General features: G+C 40.9%; 1 protein-coding gene across 1 annotated transcript; it reads left to right on the forward strand.

The window, feature by feature from the left end:
- The first annotated feature begins 13,734 nt into the window (after positions 1 to 13,734).
- Positions 13,735 to 15,256, forward strand: LOC140227715 (uncharacterized). The gene is made up of 2 exons (XM_072308125.1): positions 13,735 to 14,053; positions 15,186 to 15,256. Exons 1-2 carry the CDS (start codon positions 13,735 to 13,737, stop codon positions 15,254 to 15,256), a joined length of 390 nt encoding a protein of 129 aa, XP_072164226.1.
- Positions 15,257 to 17,605: the final 2,349 nt, after the last annotated feature.

Genomic DNA, 17,605 nt, shown 5'->3' on the forward strand with positions numbered 1-17,605 from the left:
CAGTTGTTTAAGTTTCCACAGGTCATTGAGATATGACGCTCTTGAGACACACATTGGCAACTATATAATATATGAAATCAACGGTATTTTCTCATACCATGGACAAGAAATCATTTTTCGGCATCATTATTTGGCAAACAATAATAATTTCCCACTTCATGGCTCTAACTCTGTCCAAAAAGTTTGGGAAGCAGCAAAAGTCTATTGTAATGGTCGTATTTTATACGATACTGATGATAAATACCGTGACCTGCAAGTATTATACATTTTCTTTCAAGTCCAAACTCTTTCTGCTCTTGTCCTGGTATTACTTTGCAGTATCACGAGGCTTCTCGTTGGGATGAGGGGAGCTCCGTCACATCTTTCTGGGGTTCCGTTTCGGATGTCGACGAGTGCCTCTTCAACGAAGACATTAGTCTTTACAGCCAGAGTTTCAGTAATATATCGAATTTGTCTCTTCTCGACGAAGAGGAGTATGCACGGAAAAGTCACGACAGGCAGGGTGACAACAGTGATGACGAGGAAGATGATTTGTCCTCCATCAGTCCGAGCGAACTCTCCGAACTTCTGCGCACGTCTTCAGAAGACGAGGACTTTGAAAGCGATGAAGACGATGTGTTTACAACAGTAACAGACTTAACAGACTTGGACAGTGACTCCTCCGACCTCTCGCTCTCAGATGAAGATATTTCCGGCGATGTTGAAGGAGTATATGCAGGAAAATATTATTCAAACAGCATCGTCATCGATATCCTAGACATGCTAATCAATGAGGCAGTCTGTGGCTTGGTCCAGAATTCATGAGGAGATATGCACTAGACAGATTGAATTGCTAACATTTGGCATGATTTTCAGCAATAAATGACATCACTGAAATGATACTTTCCTGAGTACTTCTGGTCCCTTACTTGTGCTCTACGAGTTTACCGTGATGTTAACTATAAGGTAAAGATACCAAATGAAGGGGGCGAGATAGGGGTTGTAGACGGTCCAGTTCATTTGAGACTCAGAGATTTGCAACGAGTTTTGCAACGAACATACATTCCAGGCTTTGTCTAAGCTGATTTCGAAAAGCACTGATACGTGTTTAGATAGGCCTGTACCTATAGTTCACTGTTACACATGCAATGTACATCAAGCCCGTAGAGCCCCTTTATGTTCTGATTGCCTTGTTTGAAATGTAGGCAGGCAAATCATTTTCTTTCTTCTAGCAAATCTCGACCAGAAAATTAATACTAAAGGCATTGCATGTGCCAAGCAGAGGCAAATAATAGCAAATTCCGGATCTTATAATATTGAAAGAAGTCATAAGCAGCCTGTAGCTTTTTCATTCAAATATCGGAAAGGAAATTAAAAAGAAAGAAAGAAAGACAGAAAGAAAGAAGGACGGAAAAAAGGCTTTGAGTTTCGAGCTTTTTCCTGATCTCCACACCTATTCCCTGAAATAAACCCTCCTTAATGATAGCAATGGACAAACATTGTGTGATAAATGGGTCTCAGTCACGCTATCCAATACACCAATGTTATGGCTGTTGCAGAATTATACTTTGTTGGTATCTGCGAATGATTATTAATACTTCCGTTTTTGTGAATAACGTCATATTTATGTGGAAAAGAAGTAAGGAAAGCTTTACGTTTTACATCCATACGCGTTGAAATTGCCTCTTATACACGTTTACAAGTATAATGGAACTAAAAAGAAATAGTATGTGCTTAACATATCGATTTTCATCAAACTGTAGCAAATAAGCAAGAGAAATTCCAGATGATCTTCGAACCCACCAACTTTTCTGATAAATGACGTGAAAAGGTCGACGTGACATAATGACAGCGAGATATTATGTTCAGAGAAGGACACCCAGTGCTTTCATTATTTTGCTGCCTAACAATCTCTTCCATATTAATGACCTAAGAAATGGGCTCACTCAGTATTTCGTCATAATCAATGCTACTGCAGACGCGCTGCGCGTATTCAACTCGACGTAGCTACATGTGAATATCTGTGACGAAATAATGCAAGCACGCAGTATTTCTGTTTACATAACAACGACATTCTACAGTACTTGTCCATTCCTAGTGAATTCCTCTTGCTATTCGTACACTTTTGATGGTGTTCTCGTAGCTTGATATCGAAATGTCTACGTTTTCCGAGCTATCTCGCGGTCGGCGATTTTGGGCTCGACTCCGTAGTTCGCTGACAAGATCTTTCAGCAAATTGTGTTGTGTCACTGCAGGTAATGTATTTCCTGGCGTGCACAAACAATCTCAACATGCCACACTTTCCATCCATGCATGATAATCCAGGTTTTCTAGAAATTCTGTGATGAGAGCAGTAAATCTTCTGATTATTGTAGATTTATCATCTCTCTTCTCAGCAGATATGATGGAGATTGATCAAATTGAAATCAAGATTTTCGACTAACTCAAATAGAAGAATTTGGAGAATGGAAATATATTTGAAGAAAGAATAAATCTTATCGAAACATTGTCGAATGAGAATGAAAATGTCACTTTCATATTTGAGAAAACTAGAATCTGTTCTGTTTTGACCTTGCTTTTCTTAAGGTTCTGGTGACAACCATAACGGAAAGCAGGGCACAGTCCTGAGTGCCAAAGATGTCAGTATGGTGAGTTTGCATTACGACGGGGCGTCTCATTTATGTCCTGTATGTTTTCTCTTCCTCAATTCTCACTTGTTTTACAAAGTTTCTGTCTTTTCCAGTTGTTTAAGTTTCCACAGGTCATTGAGATATGACGCTCTTGAGACACACATTGGCAACTATAATCATAATATTTGAAATCAACGGTATTTTCTCATACCATGGACAAGAAATCATTTTTCGGCATCATTATTTGGCAAACAATAATAATTTCCCACTTCATGGCTCTAACTCTGTCCAAAAAGTTTGGGAAGCAGCAAAAGTCTATTGTAATGGTCGTATTTTATACGATAATGATGATAAATACCGTGACCTGCAAGTATTATACATTTTCTTTCAAGTCCAAACTCTTTCTGCTCTTGTCCTGGTATTACTTTGCAGTATCACGAGGCTTCTCGTTGGGATGAGCGGAGCTCCGTCACATCTTTCTGGGGTTCCGTTTCGGATGTCGACGAGTGCCTCTTCAACGAAGACACTAGTCTTTACAGCCAGAGTTTCAGTAATATATCGAATGTGTCTCTTCTCGTCGAAGAGGAGTATGCACGGAAAAGTCACGACAGGCAGGGTGACAACAGTGATGACGAGGAAGATGATTTGTCCTCCATCAGTCCGAGCGAACTCTCCGAACTTCTGCGCACGTCTTCAGAAGACGAGGACTTTGAAAGCGATGAAGACGATGTGTTTACAACAGTAACAGACTTAACAGACTTGGACAGTGACTCCTCCGACCTCTCGCTCTCAGATGAAGATATTTCCGGCGATGTTGAAGGAGTATATGCAGGACAATATTATTCAAACAGCATCGTCATCGATATCCTAGACATGCTAATCAATGAGGCAGTCTGTGGCTTGGTCCAGAATTCATGAGGAGATATGCACTAGACAGATTGAATTGCTAACATTTGGCATGATTTTCAGCAATAAATGACATCACTGAAATGATACTTTCCTGAGTACTTCTGGTCCCTTACTTGTGCTCTACGAGTTTACCGTCAGGTTAACTATAAGGTAAAGATACCAAATGAAGGGGGCGAGATAGGGGTTACAGACGGTCCAGTTCATTTGAGACTCAGAGATTTGCAACGAGTTTTGCAACGAACATACATTCCAGGCTTTGTCTAAGCTAATTTCGAAAAGCACTGATACGTGTTTAGATATGCCTGTACCTATAGTTCACTGTTACACATGCAATGTACATCAAGCCCGTAGAGCCCCTTTATGTTCTGATTGCCTTGTTTGAAATGTAGGCAGGCAAATCATTTTCTTTCTTCTAGCAAATCTCGACCAGAAAATTAATACTAAAGGCATTGCATGTGCCGAGCAGAGGCAAATAATAGCAAATTCCGGATCTTATAATATTGAAAGAAGTCATAAGCAGCCTGTAGCATTTTCATTCAAATATCGGAAAGGAAATTAAAAAGAAAGAAAGAAAGACAGAAAGAAAGAAAGACGGAAAAAAGGCTTTGAGTTTCGAGCTTTTTCCTGATCTCCACACCTATTCCCTGAAATAAACCCTCCTTAATGATAGCAATGGACAAACATTGTGTGATAAATGGGTCTCAGTCACGCTATCCAATACACCAATGTTATGGCTGTTGCAGATTTATACTTTGTTGCTATCTGCGAATGATTATTAATACTTCCGTTTTTGTGAATAACGTCATATTTATGTGGAAAAGAAGTAAGGAAAGCTTTACGTTTTACATCCATACGCGTTGAAATTGCCTCTTATACACGTTTACAAGTATAATGGAACTAAAAAGAAATAGTATGTCTTTGACATATCGATTTTCATCAAACTGTAGCAAATAAGCAAGAGAAATTCCAGATGATCTTTGAACCCACCAACTTTTCTGATAAATGACGTGAAAAGGTCGACGTGACATAATGACAGCGAGATATTATGTTCAGAGAAGGACGCCCAGTGCTTTCATTATTTTGCTGCCTAACAATCTCTTCCATATTAATGACCTAAGAAATGCGCTCACTCAGTATTTCGTCATAATCAATGCTACTGCAGACGCGCTGCGCGTATTCAACTCGACGTAGCTACATGTGAATATCTGTGACGAAATAATGCAAGCACGCAGTATTTCTGTTTACATAACAACGACATTCTACAGTACTTGTCCATTCCTAGTGAATTCCTCTTGCTATTCGTACACTTTTGATGGTGTTCTCGTAGCTTGATATCGAAATGTCTACGTTTTCCGAGCTATCTCGCGGTCGGCGATTTTGGGCTCGACTCCGTAGTTCGCTGACAAGATCTTTCAGCAAATTGTGATGTGTCACTGCAGGTAATGTATTTCCTGGCGTGCACAAACAATCTCAACATGCCACACTTTCCATCCATGCATGATAATCCAGGTTTTCTAGAAATTCTGTGATGAGAGCAGTAAATCTTCTGATTATTGTAGATTTATCATCTCTCTTCTCAGCAGATTTGATGGAGATTGATCAAATTGAAATCACGATTTTCGACTAACTCAAATAGAAGAATTTGGAGAATGGAAATATATTTGAAGAAAGAATAAATCTTATCGAAACATTGTCGAATGAGAATGAAAATGTCACTTTCATATTTGAGAAAACTAGAATCTGTTCTGTTTTGACCTTGCTTTTCTTAAGGTTCTGGTGACAACCATAACGGAAAGCAGGGCACAGTCCTGAGTGCCAAAGATGTCAGTATGGTGAGTTTGCATTACGACGGGGCGTCTCATTTATGTCCTGTATGTTTTCTCTTCCTCAATTCTCACTTGTTTTACAAAGTTTCTGCCTTTTCCAGTTGTTTAAGTTTCCACAGGTCATTGAGATATGACGCTCTTGAGACACACATTGGCAACTATAATCATAATATTTGAAATCAACGGTATTTTCTCATATCATGGACAAGAAATCATTTTTCGGCATCATTATTTGGCAAACAATAATAATTTCCCACTTCATGGCTCTAACTCTGTCCAAAAAGTTTGGGAAGCAGCAAGAGTCTATTGTAATGGTCGTATTTTATACGATAATGATGATAAATACCGTGACCTGCAAGTATTATACATTTTCTTTCAAGTCCAAACTTTTTCTGCTCCTGTCCTGGTATTACTTTGCAGTATCACGAGGCTTCTCGTTGGGATGAGCGGAGCTCCGTCACATCTTTCTGGGGTTCCGTTTCGGATGTCGACGAGTGCCTCTTCAACGAAGACATTAGTCTTTACAGCCAGAGTTTCAGTAATATATCGAATTTGTCTCTTCTCGACGAAGAGGAGTATGCACGGAAAAGTCACGACAGGCAGGGTGACAACAGTGATGACGAGGAAGATGATTTGTCCTCCATCAGTCCGAGCGAACTCTCCGAACTTCTGCGCACGTCTTCAGAAGACGAGGACTTTGAAAGCGATGAAGACGATGTGTTTACAACAGTAACAGACTTAACAGACTTGGACAGTGACTCCTCCGACCTCTCGCTCTCAGATGAAGATATTTCCGGCGATGTTGAAGGAGTATATGCAGGACAATATTATTCAAACAGCATCGTCATCGATATCCTAGACATGCTAATCAATGAGGCAGTCTGTGGCTTGGTCCAGAATTCATGAGGAGATATGCACTAGACAGATTGAATTGCTAACATTTGGCATGATTTTCAGCAATAAATGACATCACTGAAATGATACTTTCCTGAGTACTTCTGGTCCCTTACTTGTGCTCTACGAGTTTACCGTCAGGTTAACTATAAGGTAAAGATACCAAATGAAGGGGGCGAGATAGGGGTTATAGACGGTCCAGTTCATTTGAGACTCAGAGATTTGCAACGAGTTTTGCAACGAACATACATTCCAGGCTTTGTCTAAGCTAATTTCGAAAAGCACTGATACGTGTTTAGATATGCCTGTACCTATAGTTCACTGTTACACATGCAATGTACATCAAGCCCGTAGAGCCCCTTTATGTTCTGATTGCCTTGTTTGAAATGTAGGCAGGCAAATCATTTTCTTTCTTCTAGCAAATCTCGACCAGAAAATTAATACTAAAGGCATTACATGTGCCGAGCAGAGGCAAATAATAGCAAATTCCGGATCTTATAATATTGAAAGAAGTCATAAGCAGCCTGTAGCTTTTTCATTCAAATATCGGAAAGGAAATTAAAAAGAAAGAAAGAAAGACAGAAAGAAAGAAAGACGGAAAAAAGGCTTTGAGTTTCGAGCTTTTTCCTGATCTCCACACCTATTCCCTGAAATAAACCCTCCTTAATGATAGCAATGGACAAACATTGTGTGATAAATGGGTCTCAGTCACGCTATCCAATACACCAATGTTATGGCTGTTGCAGATTTATACTTTGTTTGTATCTGCGAATGATTATTAATACTTCCGGTTTTTTTTTAATAATGTCATATTTCTGTGGAAAAGAAGTAATTAAAGCTTTACGATTTACATCCATACGCGTTGAAATTGCCTCTTATACACGTTTACAAGTATAATGGAACTAAAAAGAAATAGCATGTCTTTGACATATCGATTTTCATCAAACTGTAGCAAATAAGCAAGAGAAATTCCAGATGATCTTCGAACCCACCAACTTTTCTGATAAATGACGTGAAAAGGTCGACGTGACATAATGACAGCGAGATATTATGTTCAGAGAAGGACACCCAGTGCTTTCATTATTTTGCTGCCTAACAATCTCTTCCATATTAATGACCTAAGAAATGCGCTCACTCAGTATTTCGTCATAATCAATGCTACTGCAGACGCGCTGCGCGTATTCAACTCGACGTAGCTACATGTGAATATCTGTGACGAAATAATGCAAGCACGCAGTATTTCTGTTTACATAACAACGACATTCTACAGTACTTGTCCATTCCTAGTGAATTCCTCTTGCTATTCGTACACTTTTGATGGTGTTCTCGTAGCTTGATATCGAAATGTCTACGTTTTCCGAGCTATCTCGCGGTCGGCGATTTTGGGCTCGACTCCGTAGTTCGCTGACAAGATCTTTCAGCAAATTGTGTTGTGTCACTGCAGGTAATGTATTTCCTGGCGTGCACAAACAATCTCAACATGCCACACTTTCCATCCATGCATGATAATCCAGGTTTTCTAGAAATTCTGTGATGAGAGCAGTAAATCTTCTGATTATTGTAGATTTATCATCTCTCTTCTCAGCAGATATGATGGAGATTGATCAAATTGAAATCACGATTTTCGACTAACTCAAATAGAAGAATTTGGAGAATGGAAATATATTTGAAGAAAGAATAAATCTTATCGAAACATTGTCGAATGAGAATGAAAATGTCACTTTCATATTTGAGAAAACTAGAATCTGTTCTGTTTTGACCTTGCTTTTCTTAAGGTTCTGGTGACAACCATAACGGAAAGCAGGGCACAGTCCTGAGTGCCAAAGATGTCAGTATGGTGAGTTTGCATTACGACGGGGCGTCTCATTTATGTCCTGTATGTTTTCTCTTCCTCAATTCTCACTTGTTTTACAAAGTTTCTGTCTTTTCCAGTTGTTTAAGTTTCCACAGGTCATTGAGATATGACGCTCTTGAGACACACATTGGCAACTATAATCATAATATTTGAAATCAACGGTATTTTCTCATACCATGGACAAGAAATCATTTTTCGGCATCATTATTTGGCAAACAATAATAATTTCCCACTTCATGGCTCTAACTCTGTCCAAAAAGTTTGGGAAGCAGCAAGAGTCTATTGTAATGGTCGTATTTTATACGATAATGATGATAAATACCGTGACCTGCAAGTATTATACATTTTCTTTCAAGTCCAAACTCTTTCTGCTCTTGTCCTGGTATTACTTTGCAGTATCACGAGGCTTCTCGTTGGGATGAGCGGAGCTCCGTCACATCTTTCTGGGGTTCCGTTTCGGATGTCGACGAGTGCCTCTTCAACGAAGACACTAGTCTTTACAGCCAGAGTTTCAGTAATATATCGAATTTGTCTCTTCTCGACGAAGAGGAGTATGCACGGAAAAGTCACGACAGGCAGGGTGACAACAGTGATGACGAGGAAGATGATTTGTCCTCCATCAGTCCGAGCGAACTCTCCGAACTTCTGCGCACGTCTTCAGAAGACGAGGACTTTGAAAGCGATGAAGACGATGTGTTTACAACAGTAACAGACTTAACAGACTTGGACAGTGACTCCTCCGACCTCTCGCTCTCAGATGAAGATATTTCCGGCGATGTTGAAGGAGTATATGCAGGACAATATTATTCAAACAGCATCGTCATCGATATCCTAGACATGCTAATCAATGAGGCAGTCTGTGGCTTGGTCCAGAATTCATGAGGAGATATGCACTAGACAGATTGAATTGCTAACATTTGGCATGATTTTCAGCAATAAATGACATCACTGAAATGATACTTTCCTGAGTACTTCTGGTCCCTTACTTGTGCTCTACGAGTTTACCGTCAGGTTAACTATAAGGTAAAGATACCAAATGAAGGGGGCGAGATAGGGGTTACAGACGGTCCAGTTCATTTGAGACTCAGAGATTTGCAACGAGTTTTGCAACGAACATACATTCCAGGCTTTGTCTAAGCTAATTTCGAAAAGCACTGATACGTGTTTAGATATGCCTGTACCTATAGTTCACTGTTACACATGCAATGTACATCAAGCCCGTAGAGCCCCTTTATGTTCTGATTGCCTTGTTTGAAATGTAGGCAGGCAAATCATTTTCTTTCTTCTAGCAAATCTCGACCAGAAAATTAATACTAAAGGCATTGCATGTGCCGAGCAGAGGCAAATAATAGCAAATTCCGGATCTTATAATATTGAAAGAAGTCATAAGCAGCCTGTAGCTTTTTCATTCAAATATCGGAAAGGAAATTAAAAAGAAAGAAAGAAAGACAGAAAGAAAGAAAGACGGAAAAAAGGCTTTGAGTTTCGAGCTTTTTCCTGATCTCCACACCTATTCCCTGAAATAAACCCTCCTTAATGATAGCAATGGACAAACATTGTGTGATAAATGGGTCTCAGTCACGCTATTGTGATGCGCCTTGAACAAGGCTAATACCAATAAAGAGGTCCGCAGCAAGTTATCGCTCTCAGATCAAGACATGGCTTCCCAATCGTGGTCTTTTTGCAACGTTGTTGTGATGGTTTGGGTGCGATTTGCCAGGAATGGAGCGGAACATTTGATTGTCATGATGTGGTGATTGGGTTGAGTCGTGACAAATTGGGACCTTGTCCGGGAAAATGAACAGACAAGCCGTTTTCTTTCGCATGTTCCATGCGGATTGTGGTGAGGACTCTCACGTCTGGTTGTACACGTGTGCTGTAAGTACGTAGTGTATAGCGTCGATGGTGTATAGGCTCATGTCGTATCGGGCCTATGTACCTGCTTGCATGTAGGTTCTGTTAGGCCTCATGCGTTGTGGTGAGGATTCTCACGTTTGGCTGTACACGTTTGTTTTTAGTATGCAGACAAGTGTATAGCGTCGATGACAGGCTTATGTATTGGGCCTGCATTGTTTGCATGTTGGTTTTGACAGGCCACATGCGTTTTGGTGAAGATTTTCACGTTTGGTTGTGCACATTATTGTGTATAACATTTTTATGCTGCGTAGGCTTTGGCAGTCATTGACTGTGTTTGTAGTTTTTAGGCTACATTTTGTGTGAAGGCCTAGTGCAGATTTTGGTGAGGATTCTCAAGTTTGGTTGTGCACGTTGTGTATAACATTTATGCTGCGTAGGCTTTGGCGGTCATTGACTGTGTTTGTAGTTTTCAGACTACATTTTGTGTGAAGGCCTAGTGCAGATTTTGGTGAGGATTCTCACGTTTGGAACGTTTGTCGTTTTTGCATGAAGGTCTTGTGTAGACCGATTCAGTTGTGTGCGTATATAGTGCATAGCGTGGGTATTGCGCATTGGGCTCGCACGTGTTTTGTAGTCGCAGACGGTCGGTCTAGCGCGTCGTGTGTAGGGCTAGTGCAGTTTGTGAGTGTGCGTATGCTGGATGTGTATGTGTGGGGGCTTGCGTACACATTGGCTACGGGTCACGCCGAATTTTCTGGAAGATTAGCCTCGGTTAAAGGCTTTGATATATTTTCCATGGTTTGCACAATCGTGCTATGTGGTCGTTTGTAGTGAGTGTGTATACTCATTCTATGTCCTTAGATCACATGCTAATGTGATGCCGTGGTGTTCTGATTGTATGCCTGATTCGAAGGCTTAGGGATTTTGATGTTTTCTGCTTATCGTAGAAAATTTTTGCCTGTTCTGCGCGTGTGACTGGGTTCATGCATACATGTGTACTCATATGCAGTGCATTTCTTTTGTTAAGGCTTTGTAGTTTTGTGAGGATTTGTGACTTCTTGCAAGTTTTGATTTTGATATTCCCACAATGGCTGATGTCGTGCAGAGCTTTGTTGATGAACCCACTCAGGAAGGTTTTAATAACCTGAGGAAGGCAGAACTGGTGGAAGTTGCTCAAATTTTAGAAATCCCGATCAAAACATCGGATCGAAAAGCAGAGATCAAGGACACAATTTCGGAGTTTTTTACCAATACTGGTATCTGGCCTGCCTCTTTGTCAGAGGATGAAGCAGGGACAGATGATGGTGAAATTATTACACCTTTGGTAACCCCTGCAGAAAGTGAATTGAAGAAAATTGAGATCCAGCTTCGGATGAAGCAGCTGGAAGTCGAGGCAAAGAAAATAGAACTCGAAATCAAGTCAATCGATGCAAAATCGAATGAACCTTCTTCCAGCAGTTCAGCAAAGTCATCAAAATTTGATGCATTAAGGCAATCTCAGTTGGTGCCGAAATTTCGTGAAGACCGGGTAGAAGAGTTTTTCCAGCACTTTGAAAAAGTGGCTGTGAGTTTAGAATGGCCCAAGGAAGTGTGGCCGACATTGATACAGAGCTCGCTGGTAGGGAAGGCCCAAGAGGTCTATGCGTCTCTCACTATCCAAGAGTGTTCTGACTATGAGAATTTGAAGAGTTCCGTGTTAAGGGCGTACGAGTTGGTGCCGGAAGCCCACAGGCAACTGTTTCGGAATTATAGGAGAAGGGATGATCAGACATTCGTTGATTTTGTGCAACACAAGCAGACCCATTTTGAACACTGGTTAAGGTCGTCTGGTGTTGATGATTTCCACAAACTGAAAGAGTTGGTATTGTTAGAGGAGGTGAAGAGGTGTGTTCACCCAGATCAGCGGCAGTACCTGGAGGAAAGGGAAGTGAATGGTGCCAGGAGAGCTGCTGTCCTCCTTGATGAGTATGTGCTTACCCACAAGGGTACTTTCAAACTTTCTTCAAGCAAGAAAGGAGGCCAGGGTGTGCCAAGAAGAGGAGCTGTTGCTCCAAGCATTCCCAAGCCCGATCTTGATCAAAAGCCGAACAAGGCTTGCTTCTATTGCAAGAAGGATGGACATGTGATGTCAGCTTGCTGGAAGTTGAAGAAGAAGCGAGAAAAAGAGGGGATTAGCAACCCCAAAGCATTGCCAGATGCTTTTGCTATCACTCGCACAGAGCATCTGCCATCGTTTGAACGGGTGGCAGAGAATTACAGACCTTTCATATCTTCAGGGTATGTTAGTTTGACGCCTGATAGTGAGCAGGTTCAGGTTCACATTTTGAGGGATACAGGAGCATCACAGAGTCTCCTGTGTGCAAAGACATTGCCATTTTCGGTTGAATCTTCTGTGAATTCGGAAGTGTTTGTGAGGGGAGTTGAAGGTGGGAGTGTCCGAGTGCCTCTTCATAATATCGAATTGAAGAGCGATCTTGTCAGTGGCTCAGTTGTAGTAGGTATTTTGCCTACATTGCCAGTCGAAGGTGTCACCTTATTGCTCGGCAATGATATCGCTGGAGAGAAGGTTTTGCCTCACTTTCTCCCAAGTAAGACACCCGTGGTTGACGAAGCCACAGAGAAATTGGTTCAGGATATGCCTGATGTGTTTCCCTCATGTGCTGTTACCAGGTCAATGGCTCGTGAACTGGAGAAAGAGGAGCAAGAGGATATCTTGGCTGATACTTTCTTCTCTAGACTTGAAGAGTCTAGCAGCAGTGATGATGCACATATGGACCATGGTCAAATGTCAGAGATTTCTCGTCAGAGTCTGGTTGAATTGCAGGGCAAAGACCCTGAAATAGTGCGTCTTGCACAGTCACTTGTACCTGATAGGAGGAAGAGGAGAAGACTCTGTCATGTCAACATGCTAAAGGAGTATGTTGAAAATGTAGAAGAGGCTAATGAAAAGCCTGTTGCTACGGTTGGAATCGGTTGTGAAGTGGATGGTGAAGACAGTGAGAGTGATGATGTGGAAATTCCGCAGTTGATGTTGAAGAATTCTGAGGTGTTAGCAAATCTATCTGACACATTATCTCATCTTCCAGGAGTAGAGAGAGCTCAGGTGATGGATGTAGTCCATGAGTATGAACACCTTTTCAGTGATGTACCAGGTCGTACTAGTGTGGTGGTGCATGATGTTGATGTGGGGGACTCCTCCCCTGTCAAGCAACACCCATATCGTGTGAATCCATTGAAAATGGATGTTCTGAGGAAGGAAGTTCAATACATGCTTGAACATGACCTTATTGAGCCCAGTAAGAGTGGATGGAGTTCTCCCTGTGTGTTGGTTCCAAAGCAGGATGGTTCTTTGCGTTTCTGTACGGATTACAGGTTGCTCAATTCGAAAACAAAGTCAGACTCGTACCCTTTGCCCCGCATCGATGATTGTATTGATCGCGTAGGGAATGCCAAATACGTCAGTAAGTTTGACCTTTTGAAGGGGTACTGGCAGGTTCCCCTCAGTGAAAGAGCGAAAGAACTGTCTGCATTCGTGACTCCTGACGGATTCTTCCAATACAAAGTGATGCCGTTCGGGATGAAGAACGCGCCCGCTACATTCCAGAGACTCATCAACACCGTCACGTCTGGCTTGGTGGGATGCGAGGCGTATCTCGACGACATCATAGTGTACAGCCATACATGGGAGGACCACCTTCTGAGAGTCAGAGCACTGTTTGACCGCTTGACCAGTGCCAACCTTACGGTGAACTTGAGGAAATGTGAGTTCGCCCGAGCAAAAGTCATGTTCCTGGGTCACATTGTGGGACATGGTTCCGTCAAGCCTGTTGAAGCAAAGGTGGAGACGATCCTGAACTTTCCCCGCCCACAGAGTAAGCGAGAGCTGAGACGATTTCTGGGCATGACTGGCTATTATCGGAAGTTCTGCCATAATTTCGCTGATGCTGCAACACCGCTCACCAACATGTTGCGGAAAGATTCGCAGTTCGAGTGGTCAGATGACTGTCAAGTTGCTTTCAACCGGCTGAAGGCAATGCTAGCGAGTTCTCCGGTTCTTGCAGCGCCGAACTTCGACAAGCAGTTCATTCTTATGGTGGACGCGAGTGACACAGGAGGAGGAGGAGCCCTGATGCAGAAGGACGACAACGGAGTTGACCATCCCGTCGCGTACATGTCCAGAAAATTCAACAAACATCAGCGACGGTACTCCACTGTCGAGAAGGAGACGTTAGCGCTCGTCATGGCTCTTCGTCATTTTGACGTGTACCTGAACACTACAAAGTATCCAGTGCTGGTGTACACAGACCACAATCCGCTTGTGTTCCTGTCGCGAATGAGGAACAAAAATGGACGCCTAACCAGATGGGCGCTAGTGCTACAGGAGTACAACCTCGTGATACAGCACGTACGTGGAAAAGACAATGTCATTGCAGACGCTTTGTCCCGTGGATAAGATAGAAGTACGCATATTTCCACGGATAGGACAAAAGGACACAGATGTGCTTATTATCCATAGATAATAAGACTGGTAATGACTTGGAAACATGAACAATACGAGACAAAAGAAATGTGTTTCCATGCATTTGTAAGAAAATTATATTTCTCATGTTGAAGAAAGAGTGTTATTGATTGCTTTGAAATGATGACACAAACATTGTGTACACTGCTTTAATTTATTCTTTTTGTTCTTGTCTGCAGGGAAAAAGACAGCATGTTTTCCAAATTGTCATGATTTTTGCACCAAAACAGGGCAAAATCATTTCAAGTGATATAGCATGAGTTTTGCTATGTTTTATGCTTTATATGGTGAAGAAAGGGGTTTTCAGTTATATAGCATATTTTGATACAGTGTATAATGTAGACATTGTATTAATTGGAATTGCAAATTAAGTTGCATTGCTGTTTGTAGAAAGCACACACAAACACACAAAAGCTGTTGTTGCTTCTCTTTAAATGCTTAATTTGTAAGAGTTGAAAAATTTGTGGCATCACAGAATTTACCAACTATACACATTTTCCATAGCATAGATATCGATTGAGTGAAATTATGACATTATGATATTCATGATATTGTGAATGTGTAAGGTTCATGAGACCATACTGGTATACAGTCATAACCAGGTTATATTCATGTGATATCTTTTTTTCAGAAACAGGGAGTATAGCAGGTGTTCACAATTGCATTGTTTTGCTGTACTCTAGTGTACTTATTGTACATTTGTCTTGATGAACAAGGCTTTACAGTACTTGAACAGAAGTGTCAAGAAATCAGAAATGTAGAGATGTTTGTCAGACCAAACAGTTGAGCTGAACGCGTTGTTATGTCAGTTTTCATCAAAGGTCAGATTGCTACAAGCTCACCATGTAAAAATGGTTACTAAGTATAGTGAATGGAAGATTACTTCTGTTATTGGTGACATAATACAACAACAAAACCGTATAAAGTTCAGTATTCAACCTGCATGATTGTCAGTGTATGCAGGTTAATCAGTGATATGTGTAGCGGTTTTTCTCAAGCATATGCACATCAAGCTAAGAGAGAAGTTTGATATGTCCATACTTATGGTATATTGTTTCATGATACAATTACAGTGTATTTTGTTCTGAACCAGCAGCATTTCTTAGATTTCGACTAGGTGTTGAAATGTTTGGCCATTTGATACTCATAAGCATTTCAGGAAAGCTAAAGAGAATACATGTTTCATGATTTATGACCAAGCAGAAAAAAAAAGAAGAAAAGAAAACAAGGAATGTTGTGGTTGTAAAGTTTTGCGCGTATACGCACATGCTTGTTCCGAGCAGGTAGTGGATCTATATTTAGACTTAGCCTACGCTCAAGAAAGGTTTTGATAAGGCTCATTAAGTCTGAGCTTGTTTATGTGAAGAATCCACTTTAGTGTATGAACACACAACTGTGCATTTTTATGTATCGTGTTTCGGAACATGTTTGTAACGACTGTTTGCAGTTTGACTGGAAAGTTCTTCCATAACTTCCCGTCTTAAGGGGGGAGATGTGATGCGCCTTGAACAAGGCTAATACCAATAAAGAGGTCCGCAGCAAGTTATCGCTCTCAGATCAAGACATGGCTTCCCAATCGTGGTCTTTTGCAACGTTGTTGTGATGGTTTGGGTGCGATCTGCCAGGAATGGAGCGGAACATTTGATTGTCATGATGTGGTGATTGGGTTGAGTCGTGACACTATCCAATACACCAATGTTATGGCTGTTGCAGATTTATACTTTGTTGCTATCTGCGAATGATTATTAATACTTCCGTTTTTGTGAATAACGTCATATTTATGTGGAAAAGAAGTAAGGAAAGCTTTACGTTTTACATCCATACGCGTTGAAATTGCCTCTTATACACGTTTACAAGTATAATGGAACTAAAAAGAAATAGTATGTCTTTGACATATCGATTTTCATCAAACTGTAGCAAATAAGCAAGAGAAATTCCAGATGATCTTTGAACCCACCAACTTTTCTGATAAATGACGTGAAAAGGTCGACGTGACATAATGACAGCGAGATATTATGTTCAGAGAAGGACGCCCAGTGCTTTCATTATTTTGCTGCCTAACAATCTCTTCCATATTAATGACCTAAGAAATGCGCTCACTCAGTATTTCGTCATAATCAATGCTACTGCAGACGCGCTGCGCGTATTCAACTCGACGTAGCTACATGTGAATATCTGTGACGAAATAATGCAAGCACGCAGTATTTCTGTTTACATAACAACGACATTCTACAGTACTTGTCCATTCCTAGTGAATTCCTCTTGCTATTCGTACACTTTTGATGGTGTTCTCGTAGCTTGATACCGAAATGTCTACGTTTTCCGAGCTATCTCGCGGTCGGCGATTTTGGGCTCGACTCCGTAGTTCGCTGACAAGATCTTTCAGCAAATTGTGTTGTGTCACTGCAGGTAATGTATTTCCTGGCGTGCACAAACAATCTCAACATGCCACACTTTCCATCCATGCATGATAATCCAGGTTTTCTAGAAATTCTGTGATGAGAGCAGTAAATCTTCTGATTATTGTAGATTTATCATCTCTCTTCTCAGCAGATTTGATGGAGATTGATCAAATTGAAATCACGATTTTCGACTAACTCAAATAGAAGAATTTGGAGAATGGAAATATATTTGAAGAAAGAATAAATCTTATCGAAACATTGTCGAATGAGAATGAAAATGTCACTTTCATATTTGAGAAAACTAGAATCTGTTCTGTTTTGACCTTGCTTTTCTTAAGGTTCTGGTGACAACCATAACGGAAAGCAGGGCACAGTCCTGAGTGCCAAAGATGTCAGTATGGTGAGTTTGCATTACGACGGGGCGTCTCATTTATGTCCTGTATGTTTTCTCTTCCTCAATTCTCACTTGTTTTACAAAGTTTCTGCCTTTTCCAGTTGTTTAAGTTTCCACAGGTCATTGAGATATGACGCTCTTGAGACACACATTGGCAACTATAATCATAATATTTGAAATCAACGGTATTTTCTCATACCATGGACAAGAAATCATTTTTCGGCATCATTATTTGGCAAACAATAATAATTTCCCACTTCATGGCTCTAACTCTGTCCAAAAAGTTTGGGAAGCAGCAAGAGTCTATTGTAATGGTCGTATTTTATACGATAATGATGAT

Source organism: Diadema setosum, chromosome 4 (assembly GCF_964275005.1).
Source record: "Diadema setosum chromosome 4, eeDiaSeto1, whole genome shotgun sequence".
NCBI lineage: Eukaryota > Metazoa > Echinodermata > Echinoidea > Diadematoida > Diadematidae > Diadema > Diadema setosum.